This window comes from Schistocerca piceifrons, chromosome 1, assembly GCF_021461385.2.
Source record: "Schistocerca piceifrons isolate TAMUIC-IGC-003096 chromosome 1, iqSchPice1.1, whole genome shotgun sequence".
Classification (NCBI taxonomy): Eukaryota; Metazoa; Arthropoda; class Insecta; order Orthoptera; family Acrididae; genus Schistocerca; species Schistocerca piceifrons.
This window is the reverse complement of record NC_060138.1, coordinates 896,995,633-897,018,725: the sequence shown is the minus strand read 5'-3', so window position 1 is coordinate 897,018,725 and position 23,093 is coordinate 896,995,633. Positions and strand designations below refer to the sequence as shown.

Sequence of the window (23,093 nt, the reverse complement as noted above, 5' to 3'; positions counted from 1 at the left end):
CACTCCGCTGCAGAGTGAAAATCTCATTCTGGAAACATCCCCCAGGCTGTGGCTAAGCCATGTCTCCGCAATATCCTTTCTTTCAGGAGTGCTAGATCTGCAAGGTCCGCAGGAGAGCTTCTGTAAAGTTTGGAAGGTAGGAGACGAGATACTGGCAGAAGTAAAGCCGTGGGTACCGGGCGTGAGTCGTGCTTCCGTAGCTCTGTAGGTAGAGCACTTGCCCGTGAAAGGCAAAGGTCCCGAGTTCAAGTCTCGGTCGGGCACACAGTTTTAATCTGCCAGGAAGTTTCATATCAGCACACACTCCACTGCAGAGTGAAAATCTCATTCTGGAAATATTGTGCATTGGTAGGCAAGTAATCCACTGAAGTCGTGAATGATGGCAGACGAGTTTAGGCTCGTTTGACACAACTACATCATGCATACTCCAACAGCCAGTGAGCGTTCAGTACTGTTCTGAGTGCTCTGCTATGAATGCCGTAGCTATTGCCAGCATTAAAAGTGATTGTAGCAAGTTGTTTAGTGAATCTGTATTTCATTTGTAGCAAGTTGTCATCGTTGATAGGAGGGGTTAAGTGATAAATTTTGCACAAGCTAGTGTGAGAAATAATTTGCAGGATATACACTTCCTTCAAGCGGAGAGCACACACTTGTGTGTATTTGCAACTGTTGCTTGGAATTGTCAATCATGCCATTCCTGTCTGTGCCTCAACATGCATAAACCACGATCTTTCATGGGTTGAACTATAGTGTACGATTACAATATTGATGTAACATAACTGGAAACAGCAACTGTTGTAAAATACCTAGGAGTGCTGGAAATAGTAACTAGTATAAAATATCTAGGAGTAACAATCCAGAGTAGTCTGAAGTGGACTTACCACATAACAGATAGTAGGAAAAGCAGATGCCAAGATGAGATTCACAGGAAGAATTTTGTGGAAACATAATTCATCCACGGAAGTAGTGGCTTACAAGGCACTTGTTCAAGTATTTCTTAAGAATTTATCATCAGTGTAGGACCCCTACCAGTTAGGATTAATACAAGAGAGAGACAAGATTCAATGAAGAGTGGCAAATTTCATCATGGGATTGTTTAGACAGGGCAAGAACATTATAGAGATGCTCGACAAACTCCAGTAACAGATGCTACATGAGAAGCGTTGTGCATCTTTGAAAGGTTTACTATTGAACTTCCAAGTGAGTACATCCCAGAAAGAGTTGGGTAACACATTACTTCCTTCCATATAAGTCTTGTGAAAAGCTCACAACAAGAGAATCTGAAAAATTAGACCTAATAAGGAGGTTTAGCACCAATCATTCTTACCATGCACAATTCATGGATGGTAGAGAGAAGGGGAGAGAGATAGTGGTACCAAAAGTACCATCTGCCACACATCATAAAATGGGTTGTGGAATAGAGATGTAGACAGCAGTTAACATCCACTCAGTTTTTCTCCACTCTTTTAGTGTGATGAGGAGATGTGGAGGAAACCATCTCCTGCTCATAAGAAAAAGAGCAGAAATCGTGAGCTTCATCCCCTTGTGTAATACTGCCAGCACAAAAAATGACACCAGTGTAATGTGCTTCATGGTAACCCTTTATCTAGTTAAAACTGACCTGCAGGAGTAATTACCATCTAATCAAAGATAAAAAAAAACCTTCTTGAAAATGGAGACTGCTTCATGAACAATTTTTACAAAAAAAGGCATAACAAAGGAAATACGGTGTTGACAAAAGTACTATAACTATTACTGGTCACTACAATGTTGTTGTATTACAGGGCACAACACACTTGATAAAAGTCTTTTGAATACTGCCACATTAGGACAAAGGAATCAAGAAGCAAAGAGAAAATTCACAGATAACGTGTACCGTTGCCCTCTACACAGCGCTTTTGTTGGCTCATCACTGACAGTTACTGGTGCGAATGTCATCCACTGCTTTCTAGACTGGTGTGCAGCATATAAAATTTGCAATGGGGAGATCTGCAGTAGCAAGATGTGTGTATGTATTGTAATAGTGATACACCAGACAACAGTGCTATTCTGCTGCATCTATTTGTTGTAACAACTACGGCCTGCATGTTGAAATCCGGTGTTGATTTCCATGTTAGTGAGTGAACAGTGATACATACAAGTAATGTTCAATAAGTAATGCAAGACTTTTCTTCTTGGTCTGTTTCAGTTGGAAAAATGAGGAATTTGTTGTGGGACATCATGGTGTATTCCTGCTCAAGACTCTGAAGTTTCATGAAGTTACAATAGCTGACAGTGCTATATGTAGGTTTTAAATTGGCGTCTGGATCAGGGGCGTGTTACAAGGAGAGAGCTGTCACTGAGTTTCTTTCCATGGAAAATCAGAGTATCACAGTACACATAGATGCTTACAGAATGTCTATGGAGACCTGGCAATCAACAAAAGCATGGCGACTCATTGGTCCAGGCATCTGTCATCACCACAGCAAGGTCCAACAAACCTCACCGATCTCTCATATGCCCGCCAGTTGCACAGCTGTGACTCCTGCAATGTTGAAATATGTGTACACTCTCATTCAAGAAGATCGATGAATCACACTCAAACACCTTGCCGACCAACTGGACATTTTTGTCGATAGAGCTGACACATTCATCCACCAGTTGGGTGGTGGTGGTGGTGGTGGTTAGTGTTTAACGTCCCGTCGACAACGAGGTCATTAGAGACGGAGCACAAGCTCGGGTTAGGGAAGGATTGGGAAGGAAATCGGCCGTGCCCTTTCAAAGGAACCATCCCGGCATTTGCCTGAAACGATTTAGGGAAATCACGGAAAACCTAAATCAGGATGGCCGGAGATGGGATTGAACCGTCGTCCTCCCGAATGCGAGTTCAGTGTGCTAACCACTGCGCCACCTCGCTCGGTGCCAGTTGGGTTACTCAAAGATGTGTGCCCACTGGGTTCCTCACCTCATAACAAGAGACCATAAAGAGCAATAAACACCACCTGTGCGAAATTGCGTGCATGTTATGAGGTTGACCATGACAATCTTTTGTTCAGCACTGTCATGGATGATGACACATGGGTTCATCACTTTGAACCAAAAACAAAACAGCAATGGATTGGCACTACACCACCCCTTCTCCAAAGAAAAAGTTCAAAGCCATACACTCAGCACGTAAAGTCATGGCAACTGTCTTCTGGGACTCTGAAGTGGGTATTCTGTTTAATGTCCTGCCACATGGTGCAATGATCAATTCTGAATGTATTGTGCTACCCTCAGGAAATTGTAGAACTGACTTCATGTGTTCATCGTCAGAAAAATGTAAATGAACTTCTCCTCCCACATAACATTACAAGACCTCACCCAAGTCTGCACACCTGAGAGGAGCTCACAAAACTTTATTGAACTGTTCTTCCTCATCCACCCACAGCTCAGATTCCCTTTCTCTCCTTTTCTGCTGCCCCCCCCCCCCACCTCTCCCATTCCATGCTCTCCATCTCACCTGCAGCACTTCACTGTCCACCCCCCCCCCCCCAATACTATCTGTCCCCTTCCCTGCCCCAGCCTCCTCCTTACCCCCGCGCAATCACCACTCCCATCATGAACTGCTGCTGCTGCTCGCAGTGTGGTTTCAGCTGCCTGAGACTGCAGTCATGTGTATGAGGTGGGTGTGCATGTGCGTATGTGTGTCTATTGTTGACAAAGGCCTTAATGGCCGAAAACTATAATTGGGAGAGTCTTTGTTGTGCCTATCTGTGACTCAGCATCTCTGCTATATGGTAAACAGATATATAAATATTATTACATGACTCTACCAACAATTTAAATTTATTTTCATACAATTGCCTTGTGTCACATTGTATATTGTTGAAAAATATTTCGCCAACATGTAAAAAATTATTTTTTACTTTACTTATTCAAGTCTAACAAATGTCCAGTAAGTCTGTGTTACTGATTCCATATGAGTGCACATGTGATCTAATTGCATAAATGTGGACATTGTATTTGGCATGCATAATTACTATGAGTATGTGTCAAAAGGAAACTAAGTATTTTGTGTTCAACAAAGTATTGCCTCCAAGAAATTAAGTTACTTGAACCAAAGATACATCTAATAGCTTCCTTCTGGCAGAGAAAGACTTCTTTTGCCCCATTGGAGCTTCTACAAAGAAGTTTCCCACAGTCTAAGTGTGTATGGAAAAAGGCATAGTATGCCATAAGCATGAGCTCTTTACTTACACAATCTTTAGTTTCCTTAGGAGATACAAAATTCTTGCCAACTTACTGTGGATCTTTCTTGTGTGGGTATTCTGGCAAATTTTACTATTGAGAGAGATTTCTAACAGTTTTACGGAGTGCACCAGTTAATTTTCTACATTATTAATATGGGAAATGAACATGAACATATGTTTAGTTTAACTGTTATTTAATAGCAATCTCTTTTCTGAGAACCACTGAGTTGCATTTTCTAGCATGAGGTTGTTCTTTTGTGCGACAAACTGTACATCCTTATGTGATGTGAAGAAATCTGTGTCATTGGTGGACATCATGGATTTATGTGGTAATATGTTGGGCAAGTCATTCAAATAGACAATAAGTGAGAAAGGTTGCAGCACAAGCCCTTGTCAGAAGCCATATTCTACATTCAGAAGGCCAGATTTGTTATTTGAATTAACGACAAATATGAACAGCCAAATATGGTTTCAGTAGTGCTAGTTCTGTTTCAGTTATTCCATATCTGTCAAATTTCTTAATGTAAAACAATGACAAAGGCCTTGGTTAGATCTACTTGGGTGGTATAACTGTGCTGCCTATTTTCAGAACTGGCTTAATTGTTAATAGCCCACTTCAGAAACAATATTGGGCTTTGTTAAGTAGGTTGTTAGACTAAAAAAAAAAAATTATTTTATTAGTCCGTCAGTACTTGTACTAATGATATAGGTCTTTAATTTTGGGCAGCACAGTTGTCTGTTTTGGACAGTATGGAAATGCTACCTCTCTAAACATACCACTTATAAGGTAAGATACAAAAGGTGAATCACTTGTTAGGCATAGAGTATTTATCATCAATGTAGAGTATTGTTCATTAATCTTCATATTTACTTATTTTATGATTTAGTGTACATTAAAGTTATGTACTGAGTAATCATCACTTCTGTAATTTATATGGAAATTATTTTTGTCATCAAAATACCCATAGTGCTGACACTGTCTTGATTTATTGAAGTGGAGATTTGGAACTGGGATTTTTTCCTTTTTTTATGATAATAATAATAAGCGACAGGACATTGTAGTTTCCAGAGACTGAAGTTAAAGTTGGGAAAACCACATCTACAGCTACAGTGCAATGTGCAGGCACTGACATAAAAGGGTAAGACATGTATTTTGTCAGGGTCCCACCATTCTGGGCTTTGGTGAGAAAAGTGGCATTTCATAAAGTCAAGCAATGTTTAGTACAAGTGGCATGGCTGGCTCACCTGTGCACAGGTTCCCTATTGGCTCTAATGGAGTGGATGTGAGCAAAAATGCAATTGGCACAGTGCTGAACCTTACACCACAGCAGAAGAAATAGAGTGCTATCAATTGTGAGTTATTGATGATCTACACAGACATTAAACAGTTTTGATTCCCCATTGAAGGATGACATTTTACAATTTTTACTGACCACAAACCACTAACTGGTTTCTGCCAATGCACAACAGATTGTGACGCACCATGGCAGTACAGACATGTGGAATATATAGCCCAATTTACAACAAATGAGCATCACATTTCAGATAGAAACAACATTTCTGCAAACTGGCTGCTGCAAAATTGCCCAGCCTGCAATGGTGCCATGAGTTGAGATAGCGGCCCACAAGCTTGAGGATACAGTGCAGCATGACTTGCTCAAAAGTGAACACACAGCCCTGCAGCTGTGACAAATTTTTGTTCCACATTGAGCCATTACCATCTGCCGTGACACGTTCCAAGACAAACAATGCACACACATTGCCACAGAATTTCCTATGCCGAAAGCAAGATTTTCACAGATACATGAAGATTTAGAAGGACTGTTACCCTACTCTGATAGTTACTGCTATCTAGTTACCATATTGGATCATTTCATGATGTGGCCTGAAGTTACTCCCATACCAGACATCTGCGTGGAGTTGATTGCAAAGGCATTGTTGCTTACAAGGTTTTCCAGGTTTGTCATTCTTCAAGCCATTATGACTGACCATGGATGCCAGTTTGAACTGCAGCTGTTTAATGAGCTGCTTCAACTGCGCAGCTGCAACCATCTTTGCACCACTAGCTACCATCTCGGGCTGAGTGGCTGCATCACACACTAAAGGTGGTGCTAATGTGTTACTCATTGGTGTATGGATGCCTAGCTGCTGGCATTTCTCAGCCTGCACATAACAGTAATGGATGGCCTGCAGTGTCCACCAGCCCAACTGGCCTACAGCGAGCAGTTGCATGTGCCAGGTGAACTCATTGTACCAGCACTACTTCAGCCAACTGCTCCAGTAACTGTGACAGAATTTGCACAACAGTTCAGCTCCCACATGAGACGTTTGCATGCAGGCCCACCTGTCAGTCATGGATAGAGAAGGGGTTTCATCCATAGAGATCTGCATACAACATCACATGTCTAGGTCAGAGATAATGTTCTCCACAGCCTAATTTTGAAAGTGAAGAACACTTTCAAGATTGACCAGAATGGCAGACATGAGAAGTCCCCATAGAGCAACTAACGATTGCCTACCTCTACCAGGAGGAACCTCTGCAGCACCATCCTGTCAGTTTTCCACCAACCTGCACCAAGCCCTACAATACTGAGTGATGCTGCAGCCTCCCAGAAGACTCAAGATGGAGGCCTACACTATCCTCCCCCCTCCCCCCTCCCCCCCTCCAGCTGATTGTCCTGACGGCTTGCCAAAGGTTAAGCTCTAGTACCCCGATGCTCCTGGAGTGCCTGGGTTTAAAAAGGGGGGGGGGGGGTGGCTCACATGGCAAAATCAGTTACTATGCAAGTAGCCGGCACAAGAGACAAATGATGAATTGCTGGTCTGGAAGAGAGTATTTATTATCATTGTAAAATTGTGTTAATTATTCTTTGTGTTTATGTTGGTTAAGATTTGGTGTGCAATAAAGTTACGTATTGAATAATGATCATGTCTACAATTTATATGGGAAGTACTTCTTGCCACCAAAATACCCATAAGTGGAATGGATACTGTGCTGCTATCTATTATTCTTTCTCGATAAAATTAGAGGAACCATATATGTCTTTAGTCCTGGAGTAGCTCAGTTGTCTGGGTACATCCAGTATATCCTTAGGATAGATTGTTCAGCACAAAAATTTGCAAGTCTATCTTCAGCTCTGCTTCTTGTGAACTGGGAAGTCTATTGATATTGTCATCCAAACTATTTTCATCTGGCAGAATTTGTGAAATCCTATTGTTTAGTTTATTCACATTTGAAGGAACAGGTAAATTTTCTGTAGTGACCCCTGTTTCCCCTCTAACTATTTTCCAAGCTGTTTGAAATTCGTTACTAGATTGAGAAACGTAGTTGGCAATGGCTTTTTTCTTTGTGGAAATGATTTCTTTTCTGCAATTCTCTTTTAATTAGGCGTGTGAATGTCTACACTCATTATTAGTGCAAGATTGGTCACAGTAATTTTTTAAGAGAATCCTTCAATTATTCTAAGGTCAGTTATATTTCTCTTCTGTTTCTCCTTTGCATTTAACCTCTTGTGTTTACATATGAGGGGACACTACTCATTAATGATAGTCACAATGACATGAAATAAATAATTACAAGCATCACTTAATGACATGTTTTTCATGACAGTGGTACACCAATCAAGGCTCAAAAGTCTTTGTGTGTAATTTGTTACATATATAATATTATTCCAGTTTAGTGTCTTCAGTTTGTCCCTATAATTTTCAGGAATACAGTGGAGATGCTGAACCTCATTGTATGCGCATCACCTCAGTATTCAGCATGTGACTGAATCTGTGGTATCTTCAGCCAAATGCACACATGTTCTCTGTCTGTCGATAATGTGTAATGTTGCTACCAGTAGGCCTAAGCAAGCTATCTATGACAATGATTTATACTCTTTATCTAATGAGTGTTCTGTTTAGATGCTCCATCTGCTGTAGTACTGGAATTAAATGCTTTTTTCTAAATTTGCACATCATGTGGAAAAATTGCATTACAATTCGAAGTTAATCTTCTTTTTGCCCTTTATTGCTCGCCTCACTGCATTTTGCTACACCAAAGTGAACACATCAATATCTAATGATATTCCTGAAGGAAGAAAGTAAACACTAAAACAGAAAACAGGATCAAATATGAATAATAACATAAGCATTAACAAGAATCATGTGGAACCATAAAATGAAAGAAAAGCTAACAATGCCCATAGCAGATAAGTAAGTAATCTTGTTTTACTTCTTATTTCTTTGATGCCTACAGTGCAGGTTGGTTATCTCTAAATGGTTCTCCCAACTACCTTAAATTTCCTTTCAGCAGCAAAATGAATAATTAGCAAGGCTGAAAGGCTTGTCCCTAGTCATATGAAATAGAGTCTGTACTTTTAAGTCTACTGTTATTGAATGGTAAGACACCACACCTATGCTCTGAACATCAGATCCAGCATAGTCTCCACTCTCCCGGTGACTGCTTGTGATAATTGGTCCAGAAGGAGGTACAAGAAGACCACGTCTTGCTGAAGAACGCTGCACTCCACCTATTGTTTGTGCTCGTGCCCAGGAGCTGCTGCCAGTTTCCCTTGGAACAGATATGTCTCCTGCTGACCTCAATGAGATCACTCCTTCACCATGAGGCTGTTGCCTTAGGTTAAGTGTAAAACATACCCTGCAAGGAGAGATTCACAGGAGATATTACCCTTTTTTTAAAAATTTATTCTACAAGCTAAAAGATAAATATGGACATGAAACAACTTACAGAAGGGAAAGACAAGAGTAACAATGGAAGTGGAGCGAGGAGTATTCAGGTTATGTTACTGGACCTTCACGCAAATTATATATTATCTTACTATTACAGTAATTTTTACTGTCAAAGACTAGACAGTTCTTTGAAGTTATTTAAAATATTTGAACATTTTATGTGCGCTGTACAAAAATCAACTGTGTTACAATTTATTCAAGACATATGTACATATTTTTAAATAGGAACAAACAGCCATTACTGGAAAGAATGATATCACATATATGACCGAATTATTTCACCTGTTCTAAATATTTGAACAGATGATGAAATCAGTGATATATGTAAGCTTTGTGCAGTACTTTGTTATATCGCTTTATGAACCAGAACTTCTTTGACACAAATACAACTTCACTTACTAACTTAACTCATTAGTTTTATAATCAAGAACAATTGTGCAACCAATGACAATGATAAAAACAAACACCTCTAATGACGATCTAAATATTCAAATCAAATGTCAAGATTTTAGAAATATGAGAAAATTATAATAAATAATATTTCCTTTTGTGGATTAGTGCTCACGAGACATAATATTATTTATGAATGAGCACTACTATCCAAAAGCTTTTAAAGTTAGGTTTTTGCTCTTAGCAGAATATGGAAGACAATTTTGATGCCCTGGAAACTAAAAGTGCGTCATAACCCTGTGAGAACTACATGGTGAATTTGCGACATTTAGCCACTGGTTCCATTGTGTTCTGACAGGACAGGGCCAGTACTGTACCTTTTAAAGTTGCTGAATCCATGAGATTAAGTGATATTATGTCACCAACAGCACACACATCGTAACTAGGCTGGAGTTATTGTTAACCAAGAGAGTAAGTGTACTGAACAAAAATGGAAAATTTTATTATTTATATGTTAAGTTGGCTGCAGTTCAAAGAGACTGACAAAATTCCATCAAATAAATAAAAGTAGGAACCTTTTAACATACCTCCCATTTTGGATAGTGGCAGTTGGAACAGGTTGTCCACCCATGAGAAAGTCTTCTGGATCACTCTCGTAGGGTGGCTCATCATACCAGTGTGGTCCAAGACCAGAACATCTTGCATCATCATCATACATATAGGTATCATCTGAAAAAACGTTCCTAAATTTTAAACCTGCCCCTAAGGAGGTACATTAAGTGATTACTATTTTTCCTGATTTGTACAATCCTAGAACACACAAGATTACACAACACCAAAATATATGGATAACTGACAGCTACAAAATTATCACTGAATATCATAATCTGTTACCTAACTGCTGAATTACATCCTAGTATGATACTGTAGAACAAATTATTTCACTTATTCATAGTTTTATGTACACACATCAAATTATTGTCTGAGGATTACAGAACTAAGCAAAATTAATGTGTGTGATGACACTCACCAATCTGAACACCTTATTAACCTTGCAGAAAATTGCTCCATGTCAAATACAATCAGTGAGTCCCTTTATTTGGGGAAAACCATCACTGACAGTCAACTGTTGTGGGGAACACTTGTCACTGACAAGAGTTGTTTTGACTACTGTAGGTTACAACAGAAGATATATGGGCTGCAGCACATCACACCACCCATCAATTCAGTGTCAGACAACAATGATAAATGTGCAAGTGTTCCTCCAAGAACCACGTCTGCACTATGGGGTACAGATGCTTTCATCTAAGATGTGTGCTCTACACGTTTCACAGACAGAGGAACCCAAGAATTAGATGCTCAAAGCATAGAATCTGCCATCTGGTCTCATAAGTTGTAGTGCTGTTGGTACATGCTGTCAGTAGGGTACGATTACATTGAAAACTAAATGTGGTAATGAATCTCACTTGCCAAGAGGACACCATTTGTGCTGGTGGTAGAAGTTTTTTTTGTGTGGGGAATGTTAACATGGTCTGAAATGGGGCTGCTGGTACATCTCCCATTGTCTCTCTTAGGTGAACAATTTGAGAACTTGCTCTCAGTGCATGTACATCCATTTGTTGGGTTACAGCAGCCCGCAGGTGAAATTTAGCTTCAGCAAGATAATGCATTGCCCTGCCACTTTATAATGGTGTAAGAACTGTTTGAGGATCACTCCACAGACTACAGGATGATTATATGGTCCACCAGATTGCCTGACTTCAAACCAGTTGGGCACATCTGGAATGTCACTGAGCATGAAGTATATGCCTTGTGCTCAGCGCCAAACAATATCCATCAATTATGAGAGACAATTGAGCGCCAGTGGATCGGGATGCCGTCTAAATGCTTTTGAGTCTATGCCATGGAATACCATTAGGCAGGTGGGTATCTCAGAGGCAACTAATTATGGTTGCATATTAAGAGTAATATTATTTACCAAAACTAAACTTACACAATGAGCTACCCTAGAATAATACCCAAATAAAATTACCTAGAACAATATAACACGAAATCAAATAAATTACATGCTGACCAAAATTAACTGGTGCCCATCCTGCAAGTGTCAGAACCCTTGCTGCTATCACATTAAAAGGCAATATTAAACTAAATTTGACCCAAAATCCATTCTATTTATTTTTACAAAAAATACACTGAAATTTCTTCAGAGTCTGTGAGCAAGTATCAAATTAACAACTTTTCCCTTTCTCTTTCTATCTTCATGCAATAAGATTTTTGCTTTCATAGTGTAAAGTATGATTTTTATTAATTGATTAGTAAGCCATAAGACATATAAAACATATTCCTTGTACAGTAATGAATGTAAAATATTCTGATACCTTAATAATTTATAATTGCTACCCCATGTTGGCAAACTGTACTTGAAAATTCTAAACATTCCATTATTATTTAACAACTCCAGAAGAAGAATCTACAGGATGTCTGGAAATTTCTTATTTTAGGGATAATATAAGGTTATAGGATACTGAATAAGTTGTTTTTCTTTCTTCATTTGTGATATTAGGTCATTTGTTGTCTGTTACAGTGTCACCTTTCCCTTCATTTGCCAACATCACTTTTTTCTTTTGGCTTAAAATTTTTTAGCAGGAAAGGAGATGCTCCCTTTCTTAGCTTTGAATTATTAGTGTATGACATTTTTGATACTTACCTGATGCCATGATAGGTCGACCACCTTCTCTCCCTAGTTGCTTCAGTCCTTGTTTAATGTCTCTCAGGATCTGAAATTTACACAGAAAATATAAACATTTATTAAAAGAAAATACAGTTTCAATCATTAATGGAACATATATTTACTGATCAACAAACAGCAATTCATTCTCACTTCCCTCTGCATCAATCCTGTGCCTATACTCATAACACAGTATCTCTTCAAAAATATCTTCATGTGAGATTACACTTGCAAGAGAGGTAATGAACTGTCAATTTTATTTCACAAAAAATAACAATACATTTGAAAGGTTTCTTGAGTACAGCTTTAATTTTTTGAGTCCATGAGATCACTTTAACAAAACATGAAAGCAAAATGCAGAAGGAAAACAAAACTACTACTGATTTTGTGATAAACAAAGTGTGCAAGTTTTACTTAAGACCATATTTGTAGCTGTCACACACTATTTCATAATGTAGAAGGGCAATAGTTCTCCTCCAGCACATGAACAATGTTGGAAGCATTAGAAGTGTGTATGCTCATTTAACCACAGCCTAACTCAGTGGTGGGCTGGAGCAGGATTACCATTCTTCTTCCATAAATGAAGCAATGTGGGGGTGTTGCAAATGTAGTCTCAGGACAAAACAGGTACAGCCTTAGGTCAAAACAGTCAGAATTGGACTTGTGTCCCTTCTTTTATGCAAACAAAATCTGTTTAAAGAGTTCTGTCTGACAAAAAATAATGTTACTGCAGCAACAAGTAAATAAAAAGGAGTAGCATCATCTTGCACATAATTCAAATAGTATTTCCAATGATATTCTACAAGAATGTAACACAGAATGATGAGCATCATGCAAAATATGAAATTTTAATTTCTACAGCTGCAACAACTGACAGAACAATAAATTCAATGTAAAGTACAGCCTCACAAGGAGGAAAACAATATACATGCTATTTCCTGAGCAAGACCTTTCACCTCCTACACATACACACTGCTCATCCGTACAGTTCAGTACACTGCAAAGAAACTATCTGTATTGTGGAACTTAAGTTACACATGTGTACCACAGAAACCTTCCAGTCCACACAAAGTAAACAATGCTCTGGAATAAAATTCAAATATTTATTACAAAAAATAATATATAAAATACACTTTTATTTTATTTCCACTGCATACATATTAATGCATGGGTAAAGCATTTTATTTTATGTTTAGAGTGACTGTGCTAAGTTCCTAACTTTTGTTTATTAATAAATTCTTGTCAATATTATAGATGTGATAGGAGGCTCAATATTAAACTGCTGTAAATTGATGTGGGTGGTAAAGGAGTGCAAATTGAACAATCCTGTTCTTGAAGCCAAAGAGCTTTAAAGTTTGATAATGTGAACTTTCTGCTAATACATCCATTAAAATATTTGCTCAAATGAAGAACATTCCTTGAGGAGTCACAACATCAAATTGTTATTTCATTCCCAAAACATGTTGCATGATATCATTTACAATTGAATATTGAAAAATTGCTTGTACACACAACTCTACCTCCACAGCTATATGTTAAGTGTGTGTGACAAGCATTCTGCACATCTAATAGTGCTAAAGAACACTTCCTTGATTGAAGGGCTGGAACAGGGTCCACCCAGCCTTTTAAGAACATACTGAAATATCTACCTGTAGGAGGAGATTGATATTGAAGCAGAGAGAGAGAGAGAGAGAGAGAGAGAGAGAGAGAGAGAGAGAGAGAGAGAGAGAGAGAGAGAGAGTGAGTGAGTGAGTGAGTGAGTGAGTGTGTGTGTGTGTGTGTGTGTGTGTGTGTGTGTGTGTGTGTGTGTGTGTGAAATTACTGATTGTCACATTTAAGTATTGTGACTGAATGGAACATTGTTGGTGGTACTCCACTTGTCTGACGAGATGTTAACTTGAGGCCCTTGGTGCTCTTTGGAAGGAGTAGATTCTGTCCTGCCACAAGGTTATATCCTCTTACTTCCTTTCATTCCACAATCATCCTTTGTAAAATGACATTACATTACTCACAATTTCATCCAAGGAATATAAATAATAAAGGTATAGACTTGGCACTTCACAACAAATTAAAAGAATAATTGTAGGCCAGCTCTATAACTTTGTCCAGTACAATAACTGTTCCCAGCTCTCAGTATTTGAATACTAGACTATACCTAATTCTGGTTATATGTAGATGATGCAGTCTATCATTTATTCTGTTAAATGTATTGTGTATTATGTCTGAAATGAAGTTTATGGTTATTATTTTCCCCAATCCTGTAATGCAACCACAAGGTGGACTTGCACTTTCGATCAGCCCTATTTTGCATAGTGTTCAAAGTTTTCTACTGAATTAATTTTAGGTTTTCTGTCATGTAGTAAAAATATAATTTGTAGAAGGGAACTAAAAGAACACAAAAGGAAAGAACCAGAAGATGCAAAATAAAATGAAAGAAAGATCCATGTGGTCCTTTACATTACTGTAATTGCTTCTAACTAAAAACCATGTCTTCAGTATTGTTTAATGACAGTAATGAGGTAAGGCAGATTCATTTTTGTAGTATTTAACTTCTAACAAGTACTATTTATTACCAAATTTTACCTAGATTGTATGGATGGACATTACTTTGTTTTCATCAGATGTGTTTAGGTGTGGTCTTTAAATTGACATGTGATGTTATTAGAAATGGAACACTCCATCAAACAGTACAAGGAAGAGGAAAGTATTTTGAATAAAATAATTTTGGGTGTTAAGCCATGTCACTGAAAAATACTAAACCAACTTAACTGCCAACATTTTGATCAACTCGCTGTGGTGCTCTTCAGGGCATCTAATAACTGATGGATACTTGTGAATGTCTTCTCCTATATACTGGCTCACATGTTTGGAATGTCACTGGTCAATTTGAAGAGAGGCTACTATGAGAGAAATGGCTATACAGTAGGCTATTGCCAATAGTACTCTGGTAGCTGATTGGATGCAATTGTAGTACAACTGATACGAAATGGCATATCGGCAGGCTACTGCCTGTGCCACTCTAGAATGTGACTGACAGGCAGCTTCTGCTGGTGACTGGTGGGCAACTAGTGTCCAAGGGATAGTGTTTTCCAGCAGAAGTGCTAAGCCCACATGACAATTCTCTCATTACTACTGTTTATGCTGCTAAACCCAGGGCAAGTGGTGTTGTTGGCTGAGGAGCACATATGATCCACTGGCCTGGAATCGCTGGCAGCCAGGCTGTAGGTAACTTAAAGCCATCCCCCCCTGTTCACGTTGTTAGGGTGTTTGATTCTGTCAATAGCGTCTCATCCATGTTTATAAAACAGCCACATTCCCAGGGGTGTTCAGCTACAGTTGATATTTTAGATCTGTCCCAGTTGTACATAATGCTAATGCCGTGATAGCAATTTGCCATGATGTTAAAAAAACCATGCAATAATTTTGATGATGTGATGTAGGGAAAGTAAAGAATACCAATTAATGTTAACGGATTTGTTTTCAACTTTTTCCATATAGAAGTCTAGCAACTCGACCTTGATTCATATATGAGGTGATTCAGCTAAGCTTTTCACTTCAAATATTTCTGGAGTTGCTTAAGGTATCATAATCTTGTTTTCACCCAGATAAATTGTGAGACTCTCACTAAACTATGCATAGTCCCTTTTCTTTGCTATATTAGTTACAGAGATAATGACATGAAGTCTGCTTTTTTTTTAATGGAACTAAAATAAATTATGCTCCTAGTATCATAGTTCTGAAACAGACAAATTCAACAATGTTTCACACTTCAAAATCCGGTTATTAGTTTCAGAGTGTTTAGGCTACAATATTAGAACTTACGATTTATCTGTTTTGGTCATGGAACCGACTGCTGTCTTACACAAATGTTGGTGATTTCAAAGAAGGATGGTCGCAAATCGTGGAATGCTGAAAGGAAAAAATATCCATTATTGGGCACTTAGAATACACATCGACTGCGGCACGTTGAACACCGGAGGCAGTGGAATGTGAACGCTTGGCGTTGGATTATTGAAGACTACTTACTTGGCTGAAGAAACCTTAACGAATAAGAGAAACGCACAACTTTTGCTGAAGTGCTACCGACTCTCCTAGGGGAAGCATCATTTGAAAGACATGGATGTAAGTGATACCATCATGATGGATGATCGGCTCACCACTCGCATATGGCTAGGAAAGCGCTCACCTGGCTCTTTCCTGTCCTTTGGATAGGACATGAAACCACTATCAATTAGCCTGCACTTTCAACTGGTTTGACACTACTGGACTTTTTTTTCTGTGGAGTAAAATTACAGCTGAAGCCTATGCTAAAGTTCCGACAACCAAAGAGGACTGAAGACATCGCACTGTTGCAGCTTGTGCAGTAATACCATAGGTAACGCGTCAACCCTTCCAGAAATCCTTGCACCACCAGTGACTGCAAACGTTCGTTCTAGTAGACGATGGTCATTTCGAAAATATGATGACTTAAATGGAATTTTAAGGAAGTGTTTACGAACATATTCTTTTGTTAATGTCTTCTTGTCGCTGTTGCTGATGTCATTTTGCATGAACACGAAGTTGATATTTAACAATTTTTGTACCAAGTCCCCTGTTTCAAAAACTCAATCAATTTTTGACGTGCGGCTTTCTTTCATGGCTCTGGAAGAAACAAAAACAGAACTCTCAATGCCACGTCCTTTGCCTTCCTGTTGGCAGTTCAGTCCAATCACATGTACCCAACCGTCATTAGTATCAGTTTCTCCAATCTTCCACTTTTGTAAGTACACTTTCTCAGCTGTGTCAAGCTAGAGCGCGCCCTCAGTTTGACACAACAGTTTCATACACCAACACGGCCTTTCGTATAAGAGAGCAATCGGCTTCGTGCTCAAAAAAGATAAATCTTAAGTTCTAAATATGTAAATTCCTTTGAAGCCACTAATCGGATTTTGAAGTGTGAAAAGCCATTGAATTTGGCTCATTTAGAATTACTATACTAGGAGCAGAATTACAATAGTTCATTCGAAAAAGTGAAATTCATACATATTTCTCTGTAACTAATATTGTTGTGAAAAGAGACTACGCGTCATTTAGTGAGGACTTTATCGCAGTTTATTTGGGCGAAAACGGAATTACGATATCTTAAACGATTCGGGAAATATTTAAGATGAACAGGTTAGCTGAAGACCCCTGGGTATATGACACAGTCAATACTTTTGTGTGCTGGGGAATACCGTTTTGCCCATTAGATATCATAGCACTCAAAGAAGAGACTCTGGAATACTTTCTCCTCAGCCACTCTAAAAACTTGGCCTTGTCAATATTCCTGGCTTCGTCAAGTGCTGGAATCGACAATATTTCAGGCTACGTATCAACACATTAGGCTACTCCAGAATTTTGTGACTATCAGTATTCACTACTAACATCGGTTAAATCAAATCTGACATTTCAGTTAATTTGCAGAGTCACATTATATTTGGTATTATTAAAGGAGATGCTATATTCGTTTCACTCCTCAAAACCTCATGAAAGATCGGCTGTGTGGTGGAATTTCGTGCACTTCTGGCAACATCATCTGATCGGAAGATCGGTAAGACTGTACACTCTAAAATTTACATATCTTGGTCATCTGAAATAATGACAAAATACTTGCTTTTGGGACAGTACATGTTGTTCTTTCGTGTAGAAATGTTGAAGCCAGCTTTCATCGCCAGTGTTGATGGAAATGCGCCACCATCTTCCATTACACATCAGACGTGTTCCAACATGACCACTCCTCATGCATTTTACTGTTCAGCTAGTAGCATCCTCAGCAACCATCCCAAGGGGTATGTCTTGTCTTCCCAATAAAAGTGCCTACAGTGGAAAATGTTCAGCTTCTTTGTTAATTTATCTAGTTCGATCTTCTGTTTCAATGGCAGGAGCCATGTCTGTCGGTCGTGACCTTGTTTCAAGTGCCCTATGGGCACATACATTTCATTAGGATGTTTTGGGAAGATTATCTGATTTAACAAGACAATATCACCTACGCGAATCAGAACAGAAAATTATGGAGATTTTAATTCACGCATCGAAACTAATGGTTTACCTTGGCGGAAGTCGTAAGTTGGCGGTCGATGTGATTGCTGGTAGGGCTCCCTGTGGAAGTAGCTAATTCGTTCATTCGTTCACTATCCAATGTGCGTCGCGTCGAGATTGGGCAACATAGGAACAAATGGCGTTATGCGTTCACTTTTGACCTTATATAGAATGTAGCCTCACTACTGAACACTATACGTGAAAGGGCACTCACCTCTACTCCCCGAATTAATTCACAAAACCTAGCATGTTGTTATCACCATCCTAAAGAGTTGTAGTAAAATAAGACAGACGCACACTTCAGAAATGGCTAATACTCAGCTGTCATCACGATTAGACTTCTGTGGACTACGTACAAAGATCTGTTGAATGAGCTATGTGCCTTGAACGAGCACGTGGAAAAGATCCGTGGAGACCTCGTTACATAAACAAATAATGTCTCGACACTGCTTCTGCTGCCATCGAATGCTTCATGCTGTAGGAGGTGCACGCCGTAATCTCATACGAAAAGGCTAAGTGAGAGTAGGGCTCGCGATCTGAAGGTTCCGTACAAACTTAATCTCTGTGTATGTAAATACTTCATCTATAGGTTATGGTGAGTCAATATGCGTGTATCAAAATTGTGACATAAATAGCCGTATCTTTTGACTGTGCCGACTTATAAACAATTTTTTTTAACATCGCCAAGGGACCGTATATCTTAGTATTTTACATTACCTTCAATTTGACACCCCTACTCGTTCCTGAGAAAAGGGGTCTTAACAGTCGAACAGACAGATGGACAACAAAGTGATCCTATAAGGGTTCTGTTTTTACCAACTGAGGTATGAAGCACTAAAAATCACTCCGCGTAGCTTTACAGAATTGTGCTATGTTGAAGAGGGAGGCCGTAAAACGCCTTTTGTTGCCGTGTTATCGCAATATCTGCTCGACGCATGTTGTGTATTGAACGAGCGAGCGAGCAAATAGGAAGAGGACCCCTACCAGCAGCCATTTGGAGGGGTAACTTACAACTGGCGTAAGTAGAGAGTTACCCTAAGTTTAGATCTTCATTCGCCTAGAAGATTAGTCTTGTGAAATCAATTTGAATCTTTTTGAAACAGCGTGTGTTACAGCCAAATTTACAAGGGTTATTCTTCCCACGACTCGTCGTTTCACCACCCTCGTTGTTTATTGACTTGGTTTCCTATTTTTGTCGGACACAGTCCACGTGGGAGCCGCCACTTGGTGGAGGACGTGATTGTACTGAAGGTACAGGGAGCGCCTGCCCCCTGCGTTCCCGCCACTGACAGGACGCGCAGGGCGTGCGCGCGTGAGCGAGGTTTATGATTATTTGCAGCTTGGGAATTAAGTGGTCGGCAGCGGTAGTTACAGGGGGAAGAAGAGCCAAAAGGAGGGGACCCGCAGTCGCACCCGGGGCGGTATCAGCAAAAGGCGAAATCGCTGACAGCGTCATCAACTCGGGCCCTCCCGGTGGCCCCTGGGGCAACAAAAGCTATTCTGCCTGGAATTTCACCTCTGCGCCACCGAGTCTGGGGAGGTCCGTTTCATCGACCGATTGATAGGTTGAGAAGAATTCCGCTTCTATCGCTGGTGATATCATGCGACTCGAAAATAAAATTCTGAAGATAAAATTTAAGTACTATGAGCGAAATGCTTGAGACATCAGTAAATGTTTACAATTTCTGGCCAGTCTAAACATACCTTTTAGTCTGAGCTAAAATAAACAGGCCGTGACATCAAGTGAAACTGACTTGCTGATGCGCTATCGTTTGCCAGGTTGCACTGATACCAGTCCTCACAATTCATTGCTACGCATTTTCCACTCCGACCAGCTAGTTTCTCATTCGAGCGGTCACGTATGTAGAGGACAGAAAAGTCTGGGACGAAGCGTTTCTAGTTGTTCTGCACAGATGACACAGGCATTCTGAAGGTTATGTGATCGAGTATTACCTTCCTGGAATTTCATTCCATTATTCCAGGGAGGGAATAATATGATTTTGTTTAAGGGTTGTTCACTGACGGAACTTCAGGGTATTTTAATGATTCATCGGATTTCACAAGACTATACGTTCTACATGAACGAAGATATAAATTTGGGGTGAGTTTTAACTAAAACAGCACAAATAAAAGTTTACCTTGGCGCCAGTTGAGAGTTAACGACTCATGTTGTTCCCGGTAGAGGTCTCTTGTGCTTTTCGCTGCATTTCGGTGATTATCATATCAACATTAATTATTTTAAATATAACAATATTTATAGACTTTTTCAAAAATACTGAAACTCTAAGAAGCGCGATTTTTGTCGACAGTATAGCACTGCACTCCCTATAGCTCAAGGTGAGAACGGAACTCACATTGTACCATTGATCACAAGCGTGATTTATTTCTATATCAACTTGTTGTTGGTGTTTGTGGAAGACAACGTCTGCGTGCCTCCCCTTCCAAAAGCTTTGTGTGGACTTTGACACCCTATAGCAAAACCAGTGAAAGCAGTAACTCCATACGTGGTCATATAAATACGGAACATGTTTGATTGTTTTCTTGATGTCTGCCGAACGTTCGGTGTAAGGCACACTGAGTATTTGAGAAAGATAAATGTAAACTTGGCACATAAAGGTAATTGTAAAAAGTACTCCAAAGTGCATGCTTGCAAAAATATACCCATTCTTTTGCAAATAAAGTCTTTGTAGTTCTAAGCGTAAGTTAAAATTCTGTCTTCACTAGTATAGAAGAAGCAATATGTATCGCAACTCATATTAGTTCTGATCGCAGGTGACACACGCCGACGCATAATATCACGTTTGCAAATCGTACCACGACGCTTAGTAACATATGCTCGAACACGATCATCTGCCGCAGACATCTCTGTGCATAGTGAGAGTGAATGATTCGGCTCAAACCCATGGATTGACGATATCCACGTTGTAGAAAATGTCGTTCGTATATTAGAATAAGTCTCACACAAACATAATGGGAGACTGCACTGATGTTGCACGCATTTTGAAGAGTCAATTGGACTACTGACATGCGTGATGCTACGATCCGTCTCGACCATCATCTTTGGTAGAGTGTGTTTCAAATGGTGGGTGTTCACAACTGGACTGCTACGAAAAGGAAATTGCTAACAACAAAACATAATAGTCCTTCAGCATGCTCCAGGGGCCTCTGTTCAAGTAAGTTACCGAAAACCACGGGACGGTCACAGTTTAGGGGATTACCGGCGTCGTGATCATTAGGTACACTACCGCAGGTGTACAAGAAGAGGGAAGTGATCAGTCGTTATTTGTTTACGGAAAAATCCTGTCATTCGCTGATACTAATTTAGAACAATCACGGAGAAACTATATACAGATGTACGGACACGTATTTGAATGCTGTTCTTTCCGAACAGGATATGCGTGGTATACGGAACCACTCTTTACACTTTACAGCTCTGCATACGGTGATTATTCCATGTCCTACCCACTGTCTCATTGCTCTGATGTTCTATCAGTTTCATCATTTAAAAACGTGCGATTAAAGTAACTCGGAGTCTCCACAGCTCATAACTAATTAAATATGTAAGTGGATCAAAATAACCTGCAAAGTAACCTTAGAAATCAGTCCACGTCTCTCTATTTGGTCCTGTACTTGAGGAATTCTAAGCGTTCGACACAAAACATCAGAACTCTTTAAAAAATCTAACTGTGTCAGTCTGAAAGTTTGGTCACTTTATTTTATGGCCATCAATGGAATGTACCATACATTTGATGTTTTCTGGTAATTACTTGATGGTACTGAAATTTTTAGGGTCTTTTGTAGACCATTTTAATATGAGGAGAAATGATTTATTGCCACGCTGATCACCACAGACGAATGTCTTAAAACTATCTGGTGATTCATGCATAAGGTACTGTCGAGAAGTTCCTATGAGCGTATTAACACGTAACGACCGGTAGTCCGACTTTTCTGTTATTACACTACGCAACAAAATAAAAATTTTTACCAGCTGGGTTGAAAATACGTTCCTTGTAGTAATTCATAAGCGCTGAATACAGAGCTGCAGTCGGATTCGCTCTGATACGTAAGGAAAAAAGTTATCTACGCGTAAAGGCTATCAAGAATAATACTATTAACTACGTTGAATTGTGAATGTGAGAAATTTTAGGAAAATTAATGTGCGTACTTTGCGACGAAAACATTAAATATTATAATTAGGAAGTGAATTGTAAATGTTTGTTTATTCACGCCTCCCATATTTGATGGAAAGGTGAGACGCGAATGCAAGAAATGCAGCATTAATGACATTCGGCAACCGAGGTTCCCAAAAAAGCTGTGCACAACAAGCACAAATGTGTCCGTAGCTGATAGTTCTCGTTCCGTGAGCACCAATCTGAACTGTGGATCTCGAATCAATTTTCGTGTTTCTGGTCCGACGAAGACTTCAGCTTTCAATCTTTTTGTCTTGTAGGTACTGAAAACTACGATTTGTTTTAGCCATCGCTGCAACAAACTGTTTCATAAGACCCGGTTTGATATGGAGTGGTGGTAAGTAAATCTTATAGCGATCCACAAGAGGCACATGAACGCTGTGCTGTGCGCCTACAGGTTAATTTCTGGGTGACCAATTTTTCACTATATGGTGATTCTTGTCAGCGTGACTACTCCACAGGCAAAGAAAGCACATGTGCTTTATATACCCTGTCTGCATTTCTAACAGAAGGGCTACAACGTTCAGATCAGCGCAGATATTCCAATTATGCTCTAAGTACTTAATCAGCATCAAGAGAGTGTTCATTGTTTCGTACGTTTCCTTCTTGCTCATGGCATGAGCAATAGGAATTGACGGTTTCTGGTTGCCATTGTGTAGTAGTGCAGTTTTGAGACTACTTGAGCTAGAGTCAATAAAAAGTCTCCAAACTTCTGCTACGTCTTTGTTATCTAGTTTCTTTATGAGCACTGTAACGTCATGATGGAAGCAAATACCGCTTTCA

The 23,093-nt window shown here is 39.4% G+C and overlaps 1 protein-coding gene across 1 annotated transcript in view; it reads right to left on the bottom strand.

Annotated features, from left to right (window-relative positions):
- Positions 1 to 23,093, bottom strand: part of LOC124776439 (SAM and SH3 domain-containing protein 1-like) — a 342,406-nt gene that overhangs the window by 37,423 nt on the left and 281,890 nt on the right. The window contains exons 7-9 of the mRNA XM_047251441.1: positions 12,043 to 12,112; positions 9,923 to 10,064; positions 8,609 to 8,853 (exon numbers count right to left, since the gene is read on the bottom strand). Of these exons, the coding sequence (XP_047107397.1) occupies positions 8,609 to 8,853; positions 9,923 to 10,064; positions 12,043 to 12,112 (457 nt within the window). The remainder of the gene's footprint in view (positions 1 to 8,608; positions 8,854 to 9,922; positions 10,065 to 12,042; positions 12,113 to 23,093) is intronic.